Raw genomic sequence first — 16,434 nt, forward strand, 5'->3', positions numbered from 1 at the left:
CAAACGGGTCAAGAAGGTGTGCGAGGACGAGGCGAAGCTAGGCGCGTGAGCAATTGGGCAGAGATGGATTGGTGGCGATGAATTTGGCTAGCGACCGAGGAGCTCGACGGCGGCGGGAAGAAATAAGAAGAAGACTGCGACCAGCTTCTGGGCGATTTGAAGGCGGTGGCGAAGCATCGCGGCGTCCAGCAGCTGCTTGCGACGCTGCCACCGCATCAGCTACGTGTCCGTGCGCGAGAGAGCGGCGAAAACGATCACGGCGGCTCGCTGACGAAGCTGCTGCCTGGCACCTGTTTGCAGAGTACTGTAGCTGACTGAAGCCCGATGTTCCTCCACCTTTTTCTCAGTAGCAACTTGAAAAACTTCCTTAATCAAAGTAGCTCATCTAGATGTCCTCTCCTACTTTGTTTACAGACTCGATCTCTAATTCTAAACGGTTAGAGAGATTTTGAATGAGGAATAGGAGTACTTTGAAACTGATTTTGGAAATTCAGTTAGGGTTTGAAAAATTGGTTTGGTTAAGCAACTTTGGTAATTAATTAGTGAACAATTAGCTATCAAACATATCAATAATTTACATGATATCAAAGCTCAAACATTCCACCAAACAATGGAACAAAGTTTGGTCAAATTTTATTCATAACAATTCATTTGATAATTCTTCAAAGATTGAACCTAACACTGCTTTTCATTGACTTAGACAAAAATGGCTAAGTGTGGAAAATAACATTGAATTCAATTTTTGAGCTCAAGTTTAAACATATTTGACTTGAAAACTCTAACAATCCTTTATCCCATATAATAAAGCACACTCTGAACTATAAAGTTTACTTTCACAAAATTTTAATTGTTTAAGCAAAATTCACATATATAAATTCACAAAGACTCATCATTGAAATCAAAGATAACATTTCATACAACATATAAAACATAACATATGCAACATATGAATGCTATAAATGAAACATTTAGTGCATTTATGACATGATACTTGGTGTTTATGCGTGATGATGCTCATGATCAAGTTTTAACTGTTGTTTAACATCTAGGATGTTACACCCATGGGGTGGTCTGACAGACCACTAGGCTTAACCTGGGTTAACCATGCCTAAGTGTTGAGTGGTCCGTGGACATGCCTATCAAGGTTAAATCGGACAGTTCTTCCATTGTTTCCCAATAATTCAGCAAATCAGCTATCCAATATTTCTCATCATCCTCAGATCTAAGCACATATACATCACATTTAATATAATTTACTCTCATTCTTACTTGAGTTCATATTAGAAAAGTAAAAGCTTAATGTTTTGCATGTTCTTATCCTCCATGGCCAGGAAGACAATTGTGTCATGTGCATAATGTAAGACACCAACTACTACAAAACAGTTATCACCACCAACTCTAAACCTTTTTGGAATCAGGAGTGGACAAGCTGATGCCAAATGGTATCACTGTTGGCAGTGATAGGTGGGTTCTCAACAACTGCCAGTTTTAGCCACAAACTGACAAAGATACCAAAAAAGGAAAAATGTATGTTTCTGGGATTTGAACCTATGCTACAAAATGTGACATCTGATTCTATCTTTTACTTCATATTTCCGAATCTAGTATTATATGTTTTACAATCTAGATCATCTCAAATGAAAAAGTGGTCAACTACAAAGTTGAAGATATCATCGAGTGCTACAACTTTGACATAGATCTAGTCTCCAGTGAATTGGTTTAATGGGTGTGATAATTTATATCAAATATTTGGATATCCAAACTATCTCAAATGAAAAGTGGTAAACCACAAAGTTTTAGATCAAATTGAACTCTATAATGTTGATAAAAAGTTTGTCTTCATCTGACATCATATAAAAAATTACAATTTTTGTCGTGTGTACCGATGAGTGCAAGACATAGCCACGAACTGACAGTGTGATATGTCACTACCAGTTGGAGATGTTGTCTGGAAGTAAAAACCCACTTATCACCGCCGGTTGTAGCCATGAATCAGTAATGATACACTATCACTATCGGTTGCAAAGTAACCGAGAGTAATAATGATGGCATTGATATATGTTTTTTAGTAGTGAATTGCATTTCTTCATTGCACCACTCTCAACATAGCTGATAGGGCATCCATACCAAGTTATACAGCAGGGGTTATAGTATGTTACCCTATATACCTAAGAACCTTGTAATTTCTAAAGAACTCACCTGTTTCACTAGTCACCTCCAAATCCATTTGCTGCAAAAACCTTTCTTTATTATTGACACCTCTTCAAGAAAGCTCCTGTGAACCTTGTCATATATATGCATTTTTTAAGTTGAATTCAACAATAATGTCAGGTTTTTGGGAAGACCTCTAAACTCATGCAACACCTCTTGAAGCATAATTACTACCATCCAGGATGTTTATTTCAGGTATGAACGCAGTCTCTAATTCTTGCCAATGATTTTCTCTGGCAAGGGTTGATGTGTTTTGTTTATATTTATAACCAAGGAGACTACATATCTCTCCTTTTGCCATATCGTGCTCATATATAATTAATAAGAGCCGGTCATCTAAACCTGCCCTAGAGGTTGTTGGTGTAAGCCTGCTGCTGGACAGCGCGGATGGAGGTTGAGTCAAGCAAACAAGGCGGCAGACGCCCTTTTGAATTCAAGCAGATCAGGCGGGAACTGTTGACAAGCAGGCGTTCAGGCAGTTACGCTGAGGATCCTTTGTATCTTGTTTTAATCAATTTCTTGTTTGCCATCGTGTGTGTATGCTACTGGTATAAGTAGCAGAGACTAAGTAGTTGATGTAAGCGCATTACTACTGGTGTAATTGCGTTTGTATTCTCCAGTAAACATCAGTGAAAAGAGCACTATCCTCCGGCAGTTGCCGTTCGTGTACTCGTCTGTTCTTCTTTGTTCTTGCGCGCTCTGCGATCTAGGCTAGCTAGTCACCGTGTTCATAGCTGTGATTTGATCCTCGTTGCTAACAGAGGTTACGTACATGTTTTGAGCGGTGCAACTCAAGCTTAAATCCATGTAAGAACAGATAGAAATCTGGCTAGAGAGAAAGCAGTACTATATAATTTATTATCTACAGAAAATTGGAAGTCTACACATTGTCGTAACAAACAATAATTTGATACACAGTGTTGAGAAAGCATAGTGTTGAAACATGCATGGTATATATGTAGGCCTTCAGGTCTGTGTTGCATGCATCCCCGTCTTCCATTTTTTTCAACCCATGCCATTGCACTGTACCTTCAGGAGGAGATCACGTAGCAGAGAGCCAGAGATGATCACAAAACACACTCTCCATTCCACTGAACCACATGAGAAATGGCTAAGAAGATGGTTCACTCACTCTCTGCTGCTTGCAAGATCGATTTAGTAGTTAAAATTCTGGTTTGTGTTGAAGGTCATGCCGAACTGCCACCATCCTGGCACTACGTTGAGGAACTGGATGTACTGCCCACCTGTGCTGGTCACGGCGAAGCTAAGCCCCTGGCCGACGAGCCCGGCGAGCGCCTGCCAGTTGGCGCCCCAGTTCCTGGACATCTGGATCCACCCCGTGTTATCGCCCTTGATCCAGGCGGCGGCCACGGACCCGCTGCCAGCGAGGTTCTGGATATTCACGAGCAGGAAGTAGTAGTTGCCGGCCATGCTGAAGCGCACGCCGCCGTTGCGCCAGCACTTGACCTGCTGGTACTGCACCGGGATGATGCCGCCGCTGTAGACGCCGATGTTCTCCCACGCCGGCTGGGACATGTCGAAGTGGGGCAGCCCCGGGCCGCACCACCCGCCTTTGGGCAGCGCGTAGTTGGATGGGCACAGGTTGGTGGCCGTCACGGTGATCCATGTGCCAGGCTTGCAGTATTGGCCGCCCGGGCGTGATGCGTCGCAGATGATGACGTAGCACTGCCCGCACGACGCGCCGTCGTTGAACAGCACCGGGCTCAGCGCTGCGTTGTTGACGCCGTACCCGGCGTTGTATAGGTTCTCGTAGCCGCATGCGCCTCCTGTAATGTATACATTTATTACGAATAAATATGAACATGCATGCATGGATTAGCGTATATACATTTGTCTTGTTCGGACGTAGATGGACTCGCATCAATCCACGTATGTTGGGTGGATTGGAGTAGAACTTGAACTAAATTCCACCTCAATCTACCCCGACACATGTAGATTAAGATGAATCCGACAACATTCATACAAGGCCTTAAGTAATTTGTCTCATCATGTACCGAATGCATGCATGCAAAAGTAATTACCCATCGTGTCGGAGCCATCGGGTCCACCATAGAACGTGGCGGTGCCCTGAGACCAGTCGGCGGCGGCAAGCGCGAGGCACGCCGCGAGCGCTGTGCAGAACAGCATCAGGGACTTGGCCATTTCTGTTGTGGACATCAATGTAGAGGCTGCAGAGTGTAGAGAACGAGATGGCAATGAGGATTTCGTTTGGTTTAATATTAGCTGTGGGATGAGAAAAATGAGATGCATGGCACTCGGGACGCCGGTGTGCTTAAATAGATGCATGTCATGCTGCATTGGAATGTACACAATTCGTGGATATGATGATGTTGGCGAGGACTTGTATTTTTATTCTTATAGAACAAGCTGATTAGTTTTTTAATGATGAAAAGATCGAGTTTAGAGTCTAGCATCTCCTTTCCAAGAGAAAGCATAAGTCTATACTAATAATGATTACAAAGAGTAGTTGACGCTACCCTCTCACTCTAACATCATGCAGGTGAAGATCAAGCCAGACAAAAAAGGTAGTCTAAGCACCTATCTCTGTTAAAAGATTCACCCATCAACAAACGATCAACTAACAAGAATTCCTTCCACATTAGTTGAAGCCCAATCCTGGGCATGATGGTGGTGCAACCGAACAGACGTGTGATCAGTTCCTACTTCCTACACGTACAATTACATTAATTAACACAAAAATCCGGGACATCAGTTATTTAATCATTAGTTTTTTTGCGAGTAATCATTAGTTTGGAACACAGACACACATATAGATCATGCTCAACTACCGCATGTACACAAACACCTACAAATGCATGCATGTTCACCATAGCCCTATGATCATCTCGATAGACTGAGATGGTAGATGTTAAGACATGTAAACATTAGTTTTCCCATATGAAAAACAAGATAAAAAAAAGATTTTGCTACTGGGCATGTTTGTTCGAGAAATTTGTTGTAGGTGCAGCCAATTCCACGAATAAGCAGTGTCCTTAGCAAAACTATATACATATCCATTTGCAAGACTGGAATAATTGAGAAAGATATGTGGCACTGATTCATCATGGTTTAAAAGTCCTATAAATTCAAAACTCAGCTTAAACGAGAACTGCCAACTCGTAACTCCATATGAGTCAGGAATTTTCAGCAACGTCGACAAGGGGACGATAACTATATATGGATTCTGAACATATGACGGACTGCTGAACATCTCAATTTCAACGAACTCGAACATCACTTTGGTGAATTTATAAAGTTCAAGTACAAAGAGTAGAAGCTCGTTTTTGAAGCCACAAATTGACTTGCTCTCCCTGAGAAGGAAAACTCTCTGGAAGGAGGAGCAGAGCACATGATCTTAGTTGTTAATCTAGCTAGCTAGCTAAATAATATAAGATAAATGATAGTCCCCGCACATACAAAAATTTGCAAGCAACATTCGAGTAAATTTAAACCCTCTTATTAGTTCCAAAAATGTGTCTTTTAGTTAATAATTATGACTCATTTGTACTTAGCCACAGCACACTAATACACAATGGAATGGAATAATATATTGCAGTTCTAGATAGTGTTGCTGCTGATGCAATGCAATACACACGGTTATATATGATCATTACAACATCAAAGCGTTGACTTCACATTTCAATGATTGATTGAGCGACCCAAATTCATCTGGTTTTATTCACCCAAAATGATCAAGAAACGTCTCTAACTAACTCACCACCATCATCATCTCAAACCGACTCAAGTATAGCTGCTCTGAAATATTCTGTATTCACATAAGTGGTTAAACCCACCAAAAAAGCATATAATAACCATCATTCATGGAACATTTATAACTAGATCAAAATTTTCATGGACAAATGACACAAGCTGATTATTACTAGATATACTGAACAAATTTAATAGTGGAAGTAGTGGCAGTAGGGAATCAATCATTAGTTCACGCAAGTCAAAGGGCCCAACTTAAGAGGTTAAGTTCGTTACAACAGGTATTGGTGACAGTGACATATCTCCTCCCGGACAACACGATGGTTAACAATGCTGACTTTTCTTCAATTATTATGCCAACGCTCATGTCCTTTTCGAAATACATCGGTGAAAATAACCACCTCCTCGAAGGATTATCATGAAAAAACCCAAAAATATTTTCTTAGAAGTTCTCAGAAAAAAATCAAATATGGCAAAAAAAAAACATCAATTGATCGGACATGTATAGAATTTGAGATGGAAAACCAATTTTGAATATTCCTTATGAAAATGACAAATTTTGGTTTTGGTTTTATGCACCAGAGAGGGCAAAATTCTCATTTTCATACGTTACTTGGAAACATCAATTTTTGCATCTCAACTTTTCCGATAAAGTACATCTACATGTACGTTATGGATGTGCCAAAGTTTCAAACTTTGAAAACTTTAAGCATATTTTTTTTTTGTTATTTCCATGATTCCACCGAGAAGGTGGTTTCCAACAATATTTTCCATGTTCCTTTTTCAATATACTCGGACTCTAGAGCCCACTTTCATAGAGAAATTGGCATACCAACTTAACGGTCTCCACCAAAACACTAGTATATTAAAGAAAGGTAAAACTGAGTGCATTTCTTCTATGCGTGCTAGCGTCCGGACGGCCACGCCTGCACTTCGCCCCCGGCCGACCTCACACGGCATCTGAGCCCAACCCGACCCCACTTGCCCCCTCTTGCAGCTGCAACGGGCGGGTGACATTGAACATGTGCAAACACTTATCTACATTTGAAATATCCATCATTTCTTCATCCATGTTGTCTCTTGGGGCAGCCATCTAACTTTTACTCCACTAGATATATCTACAAAAAATAAAAACTATATCTATAAAATGGACTCCTGCAGGACGTGCCACCTCGAGGATAGTAACATTTATAGATGACATTTGTAGGTCTGAAGTTATCAAATATCCATAAAATTCTAGCTCAAAAACATGTTTAAATAAGTAACCATCCGTACTAGTTGACCTTGCTTACGTGATCATCTCGGCGAGCATTTCTCCACTGGACGGCACTGTACTTGGCCACGGAAGAGCTCTGTTTCTATGAGGAAGGGAACACGGTCTTCCACGACCGTTGCCACTCTCCCTCGTAGAATCAAAGCTCCTCTTTGACGTCCGTTACCGTTTGGCAGAGAACATGCTAGCCGAGATGAACACGGTCTGCAAGTTCAACTAGTTCATCAATCCATGTTTCTGCATGGCCTAAAATCTTAGGACATCAATCCATCTTTAGTATGGATTATTTTAACCCACCTCTTACTAATAGGTGGTTGGATAATTGTCTTATGTATGAGCTATTAGGACCTATTAGTATCTCTTCACCAACTTCTCTGCTCTGGTAGAAGACCTCCAACCAGTGCCCCCAAATCCTTTTAATAGACACTAACAATTGAGGTCCACCTATCATCCCTACCAACTTATCTATGCAGGAGAGCATCGTGGCCGCTTGCGGGAAAGAAATAGCGTCACGGGGAAGAGGTCTTCGTAGCCCGTAGCGCCGCGGGAAGAGTGCGTCGTGGCCGCGGAGAAGCAGGGCGTCGCGGCTGCTTGCAAGGAAGAAGTAGTGCCGTGGGGAAGCGCTCATCGCGGCCATGGGGAAGAAGTAGCGCCACAGGGAAAAGGGCACCCCGGCCGCGTGGGGAAGGAGCGTGTCGTGGCCATCATGCCCGCCGACCCGCCCCTTGCTCTGTTGTGTCGGATCAGAGGAGGAGATCCGGACGCACGATGAGAGAGGGCCACGGCAAGATCCGCGTCGGGGCGGGCCACTGGATCTAGGGCGAAGGAGGTGGCATTGCGAAAGGAGGTGTTCAGCGGCCTCTTCCTCACTAGATCTGGGTGAGGCTTGGTGGAAACATCAGGGATTGAAGGGCGCAGAGAGGGAAGAGAGCGGGCGTGGGATCCAGAACAACGGCGAACTACCGGATGGGGGCTAGGGTGGACGCCTGCAGGATTGAGGGCCGAGGGGGCTGGTTCGCGGTGAAACATGCCCTAACGATTTTGTGCTCACTATGCTACTGACATACTCTAAGTTTGAAGGCTCTCGATTGTTATCTTCTACACTCGACCTGTTTAAATACCAAGAGCACACCGAACCGGGCATATTGCAAATTGGAACTTTCGTTCGACGGGCCCGAGCGCCATGTCTCAAAAATCGCTGCTCTACGCCGTGCGTGGCAAGACATGAGGGCACGGTGCGGGCGTGCGGCAAGGTGAAGGCATGAACCTAACATGCCCAAAGTCCTCCAGAGCTGTACTCTATGGCCGCCCTGTTCCCCTGCTCCCTCGCCGTCGGTTCGAGCACACACATACACAAATAAAATCTACAAATAAGCACACACTCATACACACAGTGTTGTTGACGAGGACGACGAGGGTGGAGGATGACGAGGATGGCCGGAGGTGATCTCTCGACGACGAGGATGCAACGGGGATGACGACGAGCGCTCTGACAAAGGGGACGACGACAAGCGCTCCAGTGAAGGGGACGACGAGCGCACGACGAGGCGTGCGAGCACGTGGAACCGGGGAGAGGCGCGAGCCGAGCCGCTGACGGAGATGGCGAGAGATGGCGCGTGGAGGCGGCTAGAGGCTATTGGGAGCGGCGGTGGCGCGGTGGCTCTCGGGCGAAGAATGAAGACGATGGATGGGAGAAGAAGACGAGATGATATATATTAGGCCGATCTTTAGTCCCGGGTGAAGCCATGGCCCGGGAATAAAGGACCTTTAGTCCCGGGTGATGGTAAGAACCAGGACTAAAGCTCTGACCTTTTAGTCCCGGGTGCATCCATGACCCGGGACTAAAGGTATTTTTTGGCGGGCCGCGAAAACGTAGCCCACCTTTAGTCCCGGTGGTTGATCGACCCGGGAGTAAAGGTGGGCTGCAGTTGTCTTCCTGCCGGTTTCAGAAGTTTTTCCTTTTTTATATATTTCTTTTATATAAATATGCAGACAGTTATTAATTGTCTAATAAATAAAATATCATCCAAAAAATTATAATAAATATTCCTAGACTTGGTTTTGCATTATTATACACAACAAAAATTTGTAACCTATACTCTTTTGTTTTACTGTATAAATATTTAACATAGTATAAATAATAATTACAATTTGCACCATGCAAAAATATACTACTTGATTAAAATCATTAAAACTATTACTTTTCGACAGGAAATAAGTTTTCACATTTTATTAATGTTGATTATTTTGTTTTTCATCACACATTTTCCACAGGAAATCCACCGTCAAGCAGAAAATCCATTTAAACCGTAGAAAATATGAAAACACGACAAAAAAATCTGAAGTCACAATTATTACATAATAGGTCTAATATATCACTATATATATCAAGCGGGCACAGTAGTGAACTTTTTCTTAACGTATATCCCTTGGTTATAGTTAAGCCGTAACCATGGAGTGTCCTCATCATTTAGTTGGATGCTTGGGTCTTTATTCACTGTGAAGGGTGGAATTCGGTCATCCTTTTCATAATCTTGTGATATGTCTGACTTGTCTTCAATTCCTTTGATATGTCTGATCTTTAGTTAAGGTTTGAAAAATAGTTTTGCTTAGCAACCTTTGAGCAATTAATTAACAACTAATTACTGATCAAACATCACAACCAATCACTCATTATCAAAGCACAAACATCATACCAACAATGGAACAACACTTGGACAACTTTTATTTATGAAAATTCATTTATTTATTCACAAAAGTTTGAACTTAGCACTGATTTCCATGGCCAAAAATGCTAAGGGAGGGAAAAACAACATTAAATTCAATATTTGGAGTCCAATTTCAACATATTTAACTTAGAAACACCCTCATATTTTGATTCTACATGAAAGCACTCACTTTGTACTAAAAAGTTTATTTTAGCAAAAAATTATTTGTTTAAGAAATTTCACATATATAAATTCACAAATCACCTTAAACATTAACATTGTTAACATTTCATGCAACATACGAAACATCATATATGCAACATATATATGCTATAAATAAAACATGGGATGCATTTATGCCACAATGCCTATGCATGATGATCATGATCAAAGTTTTATTAAGTTCGTAACACCTAGGGTGTTACATAAGGCGTCCGAAAGGTGCGGGAGGCTCACCGTGACTTGGTGACGCGCGCAGGCGAAGCGAAGATGGCTTGGACATGGCTGTCGGTGTAGAGGGCGACGACGGCGGCTCGAACTGGTGGGCACAGCGGCGTTCCAGCGACCCTTGTGTGGTAGAGATTAAAAGGAGAGGATGATGAGCTTCACAGCATGCCAAGGGATCCAAAACGACAAGAGTGGGAGCGAGAGCTGCTCTAGAACGAGCTAACCACGGTGAGGTCGAACTCAGCGGCCATGGTGGCGCTGCCGCGACGGAAACGGCGCGCGCGGCCACTCCCGACGATGAGAGATGACGCAAGCGGGTCAAGAAGGTGTGCGAGGACGAGGCGAAGCTAGGCGCGTGAGCAATTGGGCAGAGATGGATTGGTGGCGATGAATTTGGCTAGCGACCGAGGAGCTCAACGGCGGCGGGAAGAAATAAGAAGAAGACTGCGACCAGCTTCTAGGCGATTTGAAGGCGGTGGCGAAGCATTGCGGCGTCCAGCAGCTACTTGCGACGCTGCCACCGCATCAGCTACATGCCCGTGCGCGAGAGAGCGGCGAAAACGATCACGGCGGCTCGCTGACGAAGCTGCTGCCTGGCACCTGTTTGCAGAGTACTGTAGCTGACTGAAGCCCGATGTTCCTCCACCTTTTTCTCAGTAGCAACTTGAAAAACTTCCTTAATCAAAGTAGCTCATCTAGATGTCCTCTCCTACTTTGTTTACAGACTCGATCTCTAATTCTAAACGGTTAGAGAGATTTTGAATGAGGAATAGGAGTACTTTGAAACTGATTTTGGAAATTCAGTTAGGGTTTGAAAAATTGGTTTGGTTAAGCAACTTTGGTAATTAATTAGTGAACAATTAGCTATCAAAAATATCAATAATTTACAAGATATCAAAGCTCAAACATTCCACCAAACAATGGAACAAAGTTTGGTCAAATTTTATTCATAACAATTCATTTGATAATTCTTCAAAGATTGAACCTAACACTGCTTTTCATTGACTTAGACAAAAATGGCTAAGTATGGAAAATAACATTGAATTCAATTTTTGAGCTCAAGTTTAAACATATTTGACTTGAAAACTCTAACAAACCTTTATCCCATATAATAAAGCACACTCTGAACTATAAAGTTTACTTTCACAAAATTTTAATTGTTTAAGCAAAATTCACATATATAAATTCACAAAGACTCATCATTGAAATCAAAGATAACATTTCATACAACATATAAAACATAACATATGCAACATATGAATGCTATAAATGAAACATTTAGTGCATTTATGACATGATACTTGGTGTTTATGCCTGATGATGCTCATGATCAAGTTTTAACTACTGTTTAACATCTAGGATGTTACACCCATGGGGTGGTCTGACAGACCACTAGGCTTAACCTAGGTTAACCATGCCTAAGTGTTGAGTGGTCCGTGGACATGCCTATCAAGGTTAAATCGGACAGTTCTTCCATTGTTTCCCAATAATTCAGCAAATCAGCTATCCAATATTTCTCAACATCCTCAGATCTAAGCACATATACATCACATTTAATATAATTTACTCTCATTCTTACTTGAGTTCATATTAGAAAAGTAAAAGCTTAATGTTTTGCATGTTCTTATCCTCCATGGCCAGGAAGACAATTGTGTCATGTGCATAATGTAAGACACCAACTACTACAAAACAGTTATCACCACCAACTCTAAACCTTTTTGGAATCAGGAGTGGACAAGCTGATGCCAAATGGTATCACTGTTGGCAGTGATAGGTGGGTTCTCAACAACTGCCAGTTTTAGCCACAAACTGACAATGATACCAAAAAAGGAAAAATGTATGTTTCTGGGATTTGAACCTATGCTACAAAATGTGACATCTGATTCTATCTTTTACTTCATATTTACGAATCTAGTATTATATGTTTTACAATCTAGATCATCTCAAATGAAAAAGTTGTCAACTACAAAGTTGAAGATATCATCGAGTGCTACAACTTTGACATAGATCTAGTCTCCAGTGAATTGGTTTAATGGGTGTGATAATTTATATCAAATATTTGGATATCCAAACTATCTCAAATGAAAAGTGGTAAACCACAAAGTTTTAGATCAAATTGAACTCTATAATGTTGATAAAAAGTTTGTCTTCATCTGACATCATATAAAAAATTACAATTTTTGTCGTGTGTACCGATGAGTGCAAGACATAGCCACGAACTGACAGTGTGATATGTCACTACCAGTTGGAGATGATGTCTGGAAGTAAAAACCCACTTATCACCGCCGGTTGTAGCCATGAATCAGTAATGATACACTATCACTATCGGTTGCAAAGCAACCGAGAGTAATAATGATGGCATTGATATATGTTTTTTAGTAGTGAATTGCATTTCTTCATTGCACCACTCTCAACATAGCTGATAGGGCATCCATACCAAGTTATACAGCAGGGGTTATAGTATGTTACCCTATATACCTAAGAACCTTGTAATTTCTAAAGAACTCACCTGTTTCACTAGTCACCTCAAAATCCATTTGCTGCAAAAACCTTTCTTTATTAATTGACACCTCTTCAAGAAAGCTCCTGTGAACCTTGTCATATATATGCATTTTTTAAGTTGAATTCAACAATAATGTCAGGTTTTTGGGAAGACCTCTAAACTCATGCAACACCTCTTGAAGCATAATTACTACCATCCAGGATGTTTATTTCAGGTATGAACGCAGTCTCTAATTCTTGCCAATGATTTTCTCTGGCAAGGGTTGATGTGTTTTGTTTATATTTATAACCAAGGAGACTACATATCTCTCCTTTTGCCATATCGTGCTCATATATAATTAATAAGAGCCGGTCATCTAAACCTGCCCTAGAGGTTGTTGGTGTAAGCCTGCTGCTGGACAGCGCGGATGGAGGTTGAGTCAAGCAAACAAGGCGGCAGACGCCCTTTTGAATTCAAGCAGATCAGGCGGGAACTGTTGACAAGCAGGCGTTCAGGCAGTTACGCTGAGGATCCTTTGTATCTTGTTTTAATCAATTTCTTGTTTGCCATCGTGTGTGTATGCTACTGGTATAAGTAGCAGAGACTAAGTAGTTGATGTAAGCGCATTACTACTGGTGTAATTGCGTTTGTATTCTCCAGTAAACATCAGTGAAAAGAGCACTATCCTCCGGCAGTTGCCGTTCGTGTACTCGTCTGTTCTTCTTTGTTCTTGCGCGCTCTGCGATCTAGGCTAGCTAGTCACCGTGTTCATAGCTGTGATTTGATCCTCGTTGCTAACAGAGGTTACGTACATGTTTTGAGCGGTGCAACTCAAGCTTAAATCCATGTAAGAACAGATAGAAATCTGGCTAGAGAGAAAGCAGTACTATATAATTTATTATCTACAGAAAATTGGAAGTCTACACATTGTCGTAACAAACAATAATTTGATACACAGTGTTGAGAAAGCATAGTGTTGAAACATGCATGGTATATATGTAGGCCTTCAGGTCTGTGTTGCATGCATCCCCGTCTTCCATTTTTTTCAACCCATGCCATTGCACTGTACCTTCAGGAGGAGATCACGTAGCAGAGAGCCAGAGATGATCACAAAACACACTCTCCATTCCACTGAACCACATGAGAAATGGCTAAGAAGATGGTTCACTCACTCTCTGCTGCTTGCAAGATCGATTTAGTAGTTAAAATTCTGGTTTGTGTTGAAGGTCATGCCGAACTGCCACCATCCTGGCACTACGTTGAGGAACTGGATGTACTGCCCACCTGTGCTGGTCACGGCGAAGCTAAGCCCCTGGCCGACGAGCCCGGCGAGCGCCTGCCAGTTGGCGCCCCAGTTCCTGGACATCTGGATCCACCCCGTGTTATCGCCCTTGATCCAGGCGGCGGCCACGGACCCGCTGCCAGCGAGGTTCTGGATATTCACGAGCAGGAAGTAGTAGTTGCCGGCCATGCTGAAGCGCACGCCGCCGTTGCGCCAGCACTTGACCTGCTGGTACTGCACCGGGATGATGCCGCCGCTGTAGACGCCGATGTTCTCCCACGCCGGCTGGGACATGTCGAAGTGGGGCAGCCCCGGGCCGCACCACCCGCCTTTGGGCAGCGCGTAGTTGGATGGGCACAGGTTGGTGGCCGTCACGGTGATCCATGTGCCAGGCTTGCAGTATTGGCCGCCCGGGCGTGATGCGTCGCAGATGATGACGTAGCACTGCCCGCACGACGCGCCGTCGTTGAACAGCACCGGGCTCAGCGCTGCGTTGTTGACGCCGTACCCGGCGTTGTATAGGTTCTCGTAGCCGCATGCGCCTCCTGTAATGTATACATTTATTACGAATAAATATGAACATGCATGCATGGATTAGCGTATATACATTTGTCTTGTTCGGACGTAGATGGACTCGCATCAATCCACGTATGTTGGGTGGATTGGAGTAGAACTTGAACTAAATTCCACCTCAATCTACCCCGACACATGTAGATTAAGATGAATCCGACAACATCCATACAAGGCCCATCATGTACCGAATGCATGCATGCAAAAGTAATTACCCATCGTGTCGGAGCCATCGGGTCCACCATAGAACGTGGCGGTGCCCTGAGACCAGTCGGCGGCGGCAAGCGCGAGGCACGCCGCGAGCGCTGTGCAGAACAGCATCAGGGACTTGGCCATTTCTGTTGTGGACATCAATGTAGAGGCTGCAGAGTGTAGAGAACGAGATGGCAATGAGGATTTCGTTTGGTTTAATATAGGCTGTGGGATGAGAAAAATGAGATGCATGGCACTCGGGACGCCGGTGTGCTTAAATAGATGCATGTCATGCTGCATTGGAATGTACACAATTCGTGGATATGATGATGTTGGCGAGGACTTGTATTTTTATTCTTATAGAACAAGCTGATTAGTTTTTTAATGATGAAAAGATCGAGTTTAGAGTCCAGCATCTCCTTTCCAAGAGAAAGCATAAGTCTATACTAATAATGATTACAAAGAGTAGTTGACGCTACCCTCTCACTCTAACATCATGCAGGTGAAGATCAAGCCAGACAAAAAAGGTAGTCTAAGCACCTATCTCTGTTAAAAGATTCACCCATCAACAAACGATCAACTAACAAGAATTCCTTCCACATTAGTTGAAGCCCAATCCTGGGCATGATGGTGGTGCAACCGAACAGACGTGTGATCAGTTCCTACTTCCAACACGTACAATTACATTAATTAACACAAAAATCCGGGACATCAGTTATTTAATCATTAGTTTTTTTTTGCGAGTAATCATTAGTTTGGAACACAGACACACATATAGATCATGCTCAACTACCGCATGTACACAAACACCTACAAATGCATGCATGTTCACCATAGCCCTATGATCATCTCGATAGACTGAGATGGTAGATGTTAAGACATGTAAACATTAGTTTTCCCATATGAAAAACAAGATAAAAAAAAGATTTTGCTACTGGGCATGTTTGTTCGAGAAATTTGTTGTAGGTGCAGCCAATTCCACGAATAAGCAGTGTCCTTAGCAAAACTATATACATATCCATTTGCAAGACTGGAATAATTGAGAAAGATATGTGGCACTGATTCATCATGGTTTAAAAGTCCTATAAATTCAAAACTCAGCTTAAACGAGAACTGCCAACTCGTAACTCCATATGAGTCAGGAATTTTCAGCAACGTCGACAAGGGGACGATAACTATATATGGATTCTGAACATATGACAGACTGCTGAACATCTCAATTTCAACGAACTCGAACATCACTTTGGTGAATTTATAAAGTTCAAGTACAAAGAGTAGAAGCTCGTTTTTGAAGCCACAAATTGACTTGCTCTCCCTGAGAAGGAAAACTCTCTGGAAGGAGGAGCAGAGCACATGATCTTAGTTGTTAATCTAGCTAGCTAGCTAAATAATATAAGATAAATGATAGTCCCCGCACATACAAAAATTTGCAAGCAACATTCGAGTAAATTTAAACCCTCTTATTAGTTCCAAAAATGTGTCTTTTAGTTAATAATAATGACTCATTTGTACTTAGCCACAACACACTAATACACAATGG

General features: G+C 42.5%; 2 protein-coding genes across 2 annotated transcripts; both read right to left on the bottom strand.

Annotated features, from left to right (window-relative positions):
* Positions 1 to 3,267: 3,267 nt before the first annotated feature.
* On the bottom strand, positions 3,268 to 4,389 carry LOC136488297 (expansin-A31-like). Its single transcript, XM_066485283.1, has 2 exons — positions 4,254 to 4,389; positions 3,268 to 3,998 (listed from the first exon to the last, which is right to left on the bottom strand). The coding sequence occupies exons 1-2, from the start codon at positions 4,387 to 4,389 to the stop codon at positions 3,367 to 3,369; spliced, it is 768 nt and encodes a 255-aa protein (XP_066341380.1). The 3' UTR covers positions 3,268 to 3,366.
* A 9,557-nt stretch (positions 4,390 to 13,946) lies between these two features.
* LOC136488306 (expansin-A31-like) lies at positions 13,947 to 15,053 on the bottom strand. The gene is made up of 2 exons (XM_066485290.1): positions 14,918 to 15,053; positions 13,947 to 14,677 (listed from the first exon to the last, which is right to left on the bottom strand). Exons 1-2 carry the CDS (start codon positions 15,051 to 15,053, stop codon positions 14,046 to 14,048), a joined length of 768 nt encoding a protein of 255 aa, XP_066341387.1. The 3' UTR covers positions 13,947 to 14,045.
* Positions 15,054 to 16,434: the final 1,381 nt, after the last annotated feature.

Source organism: Miscanthus floridulus, chromosome 1, assembly GCF_019320115.1.
Source record: "Miscanthus floridulus cultivar M001 chromosome 1, ASM1932011v1, whole genome shotgun sequence".
NCBI classification, from domain to species: Eukaryota; Viridiplantae; Streptophyta; class Magnoliopsida; order Poales; family Poaceae; genus Miscanthus; species Miscanthus floridulus.

Excerpts from the sequence above, each read along its gene's own strand:
- LOC136488297 (XM_066485283.1), bottom strand. The coding sequence starts at position 4,389 with ATGTCCACAACAGAAATGGCCAAGTCCCTGATGCTGTTCTGCACAGCG. Across the intron at positions 3,999-4,253 it reads CGATGGCTCCGACACGATGG|GAGGCGCATGCGGCTACGAG; the intron begins GTAATTACTTTT and ends TATACATTACAG.
- LOC136488306 (XM_066485290.1), bottom strand. The coding sequence starts at position 15,053 with ATGTCCACAACAGAAATGGCCAAGTCCCTGATGCTGTTCTGCACAGCG. Across the intron at positions 14,678-14,917 it reads CGATGGCTCCGACACGATGG|GAGGCGCATGCGGCTACGAG; the intron begins GTAATTACTTTT and ends TATACATTACAG.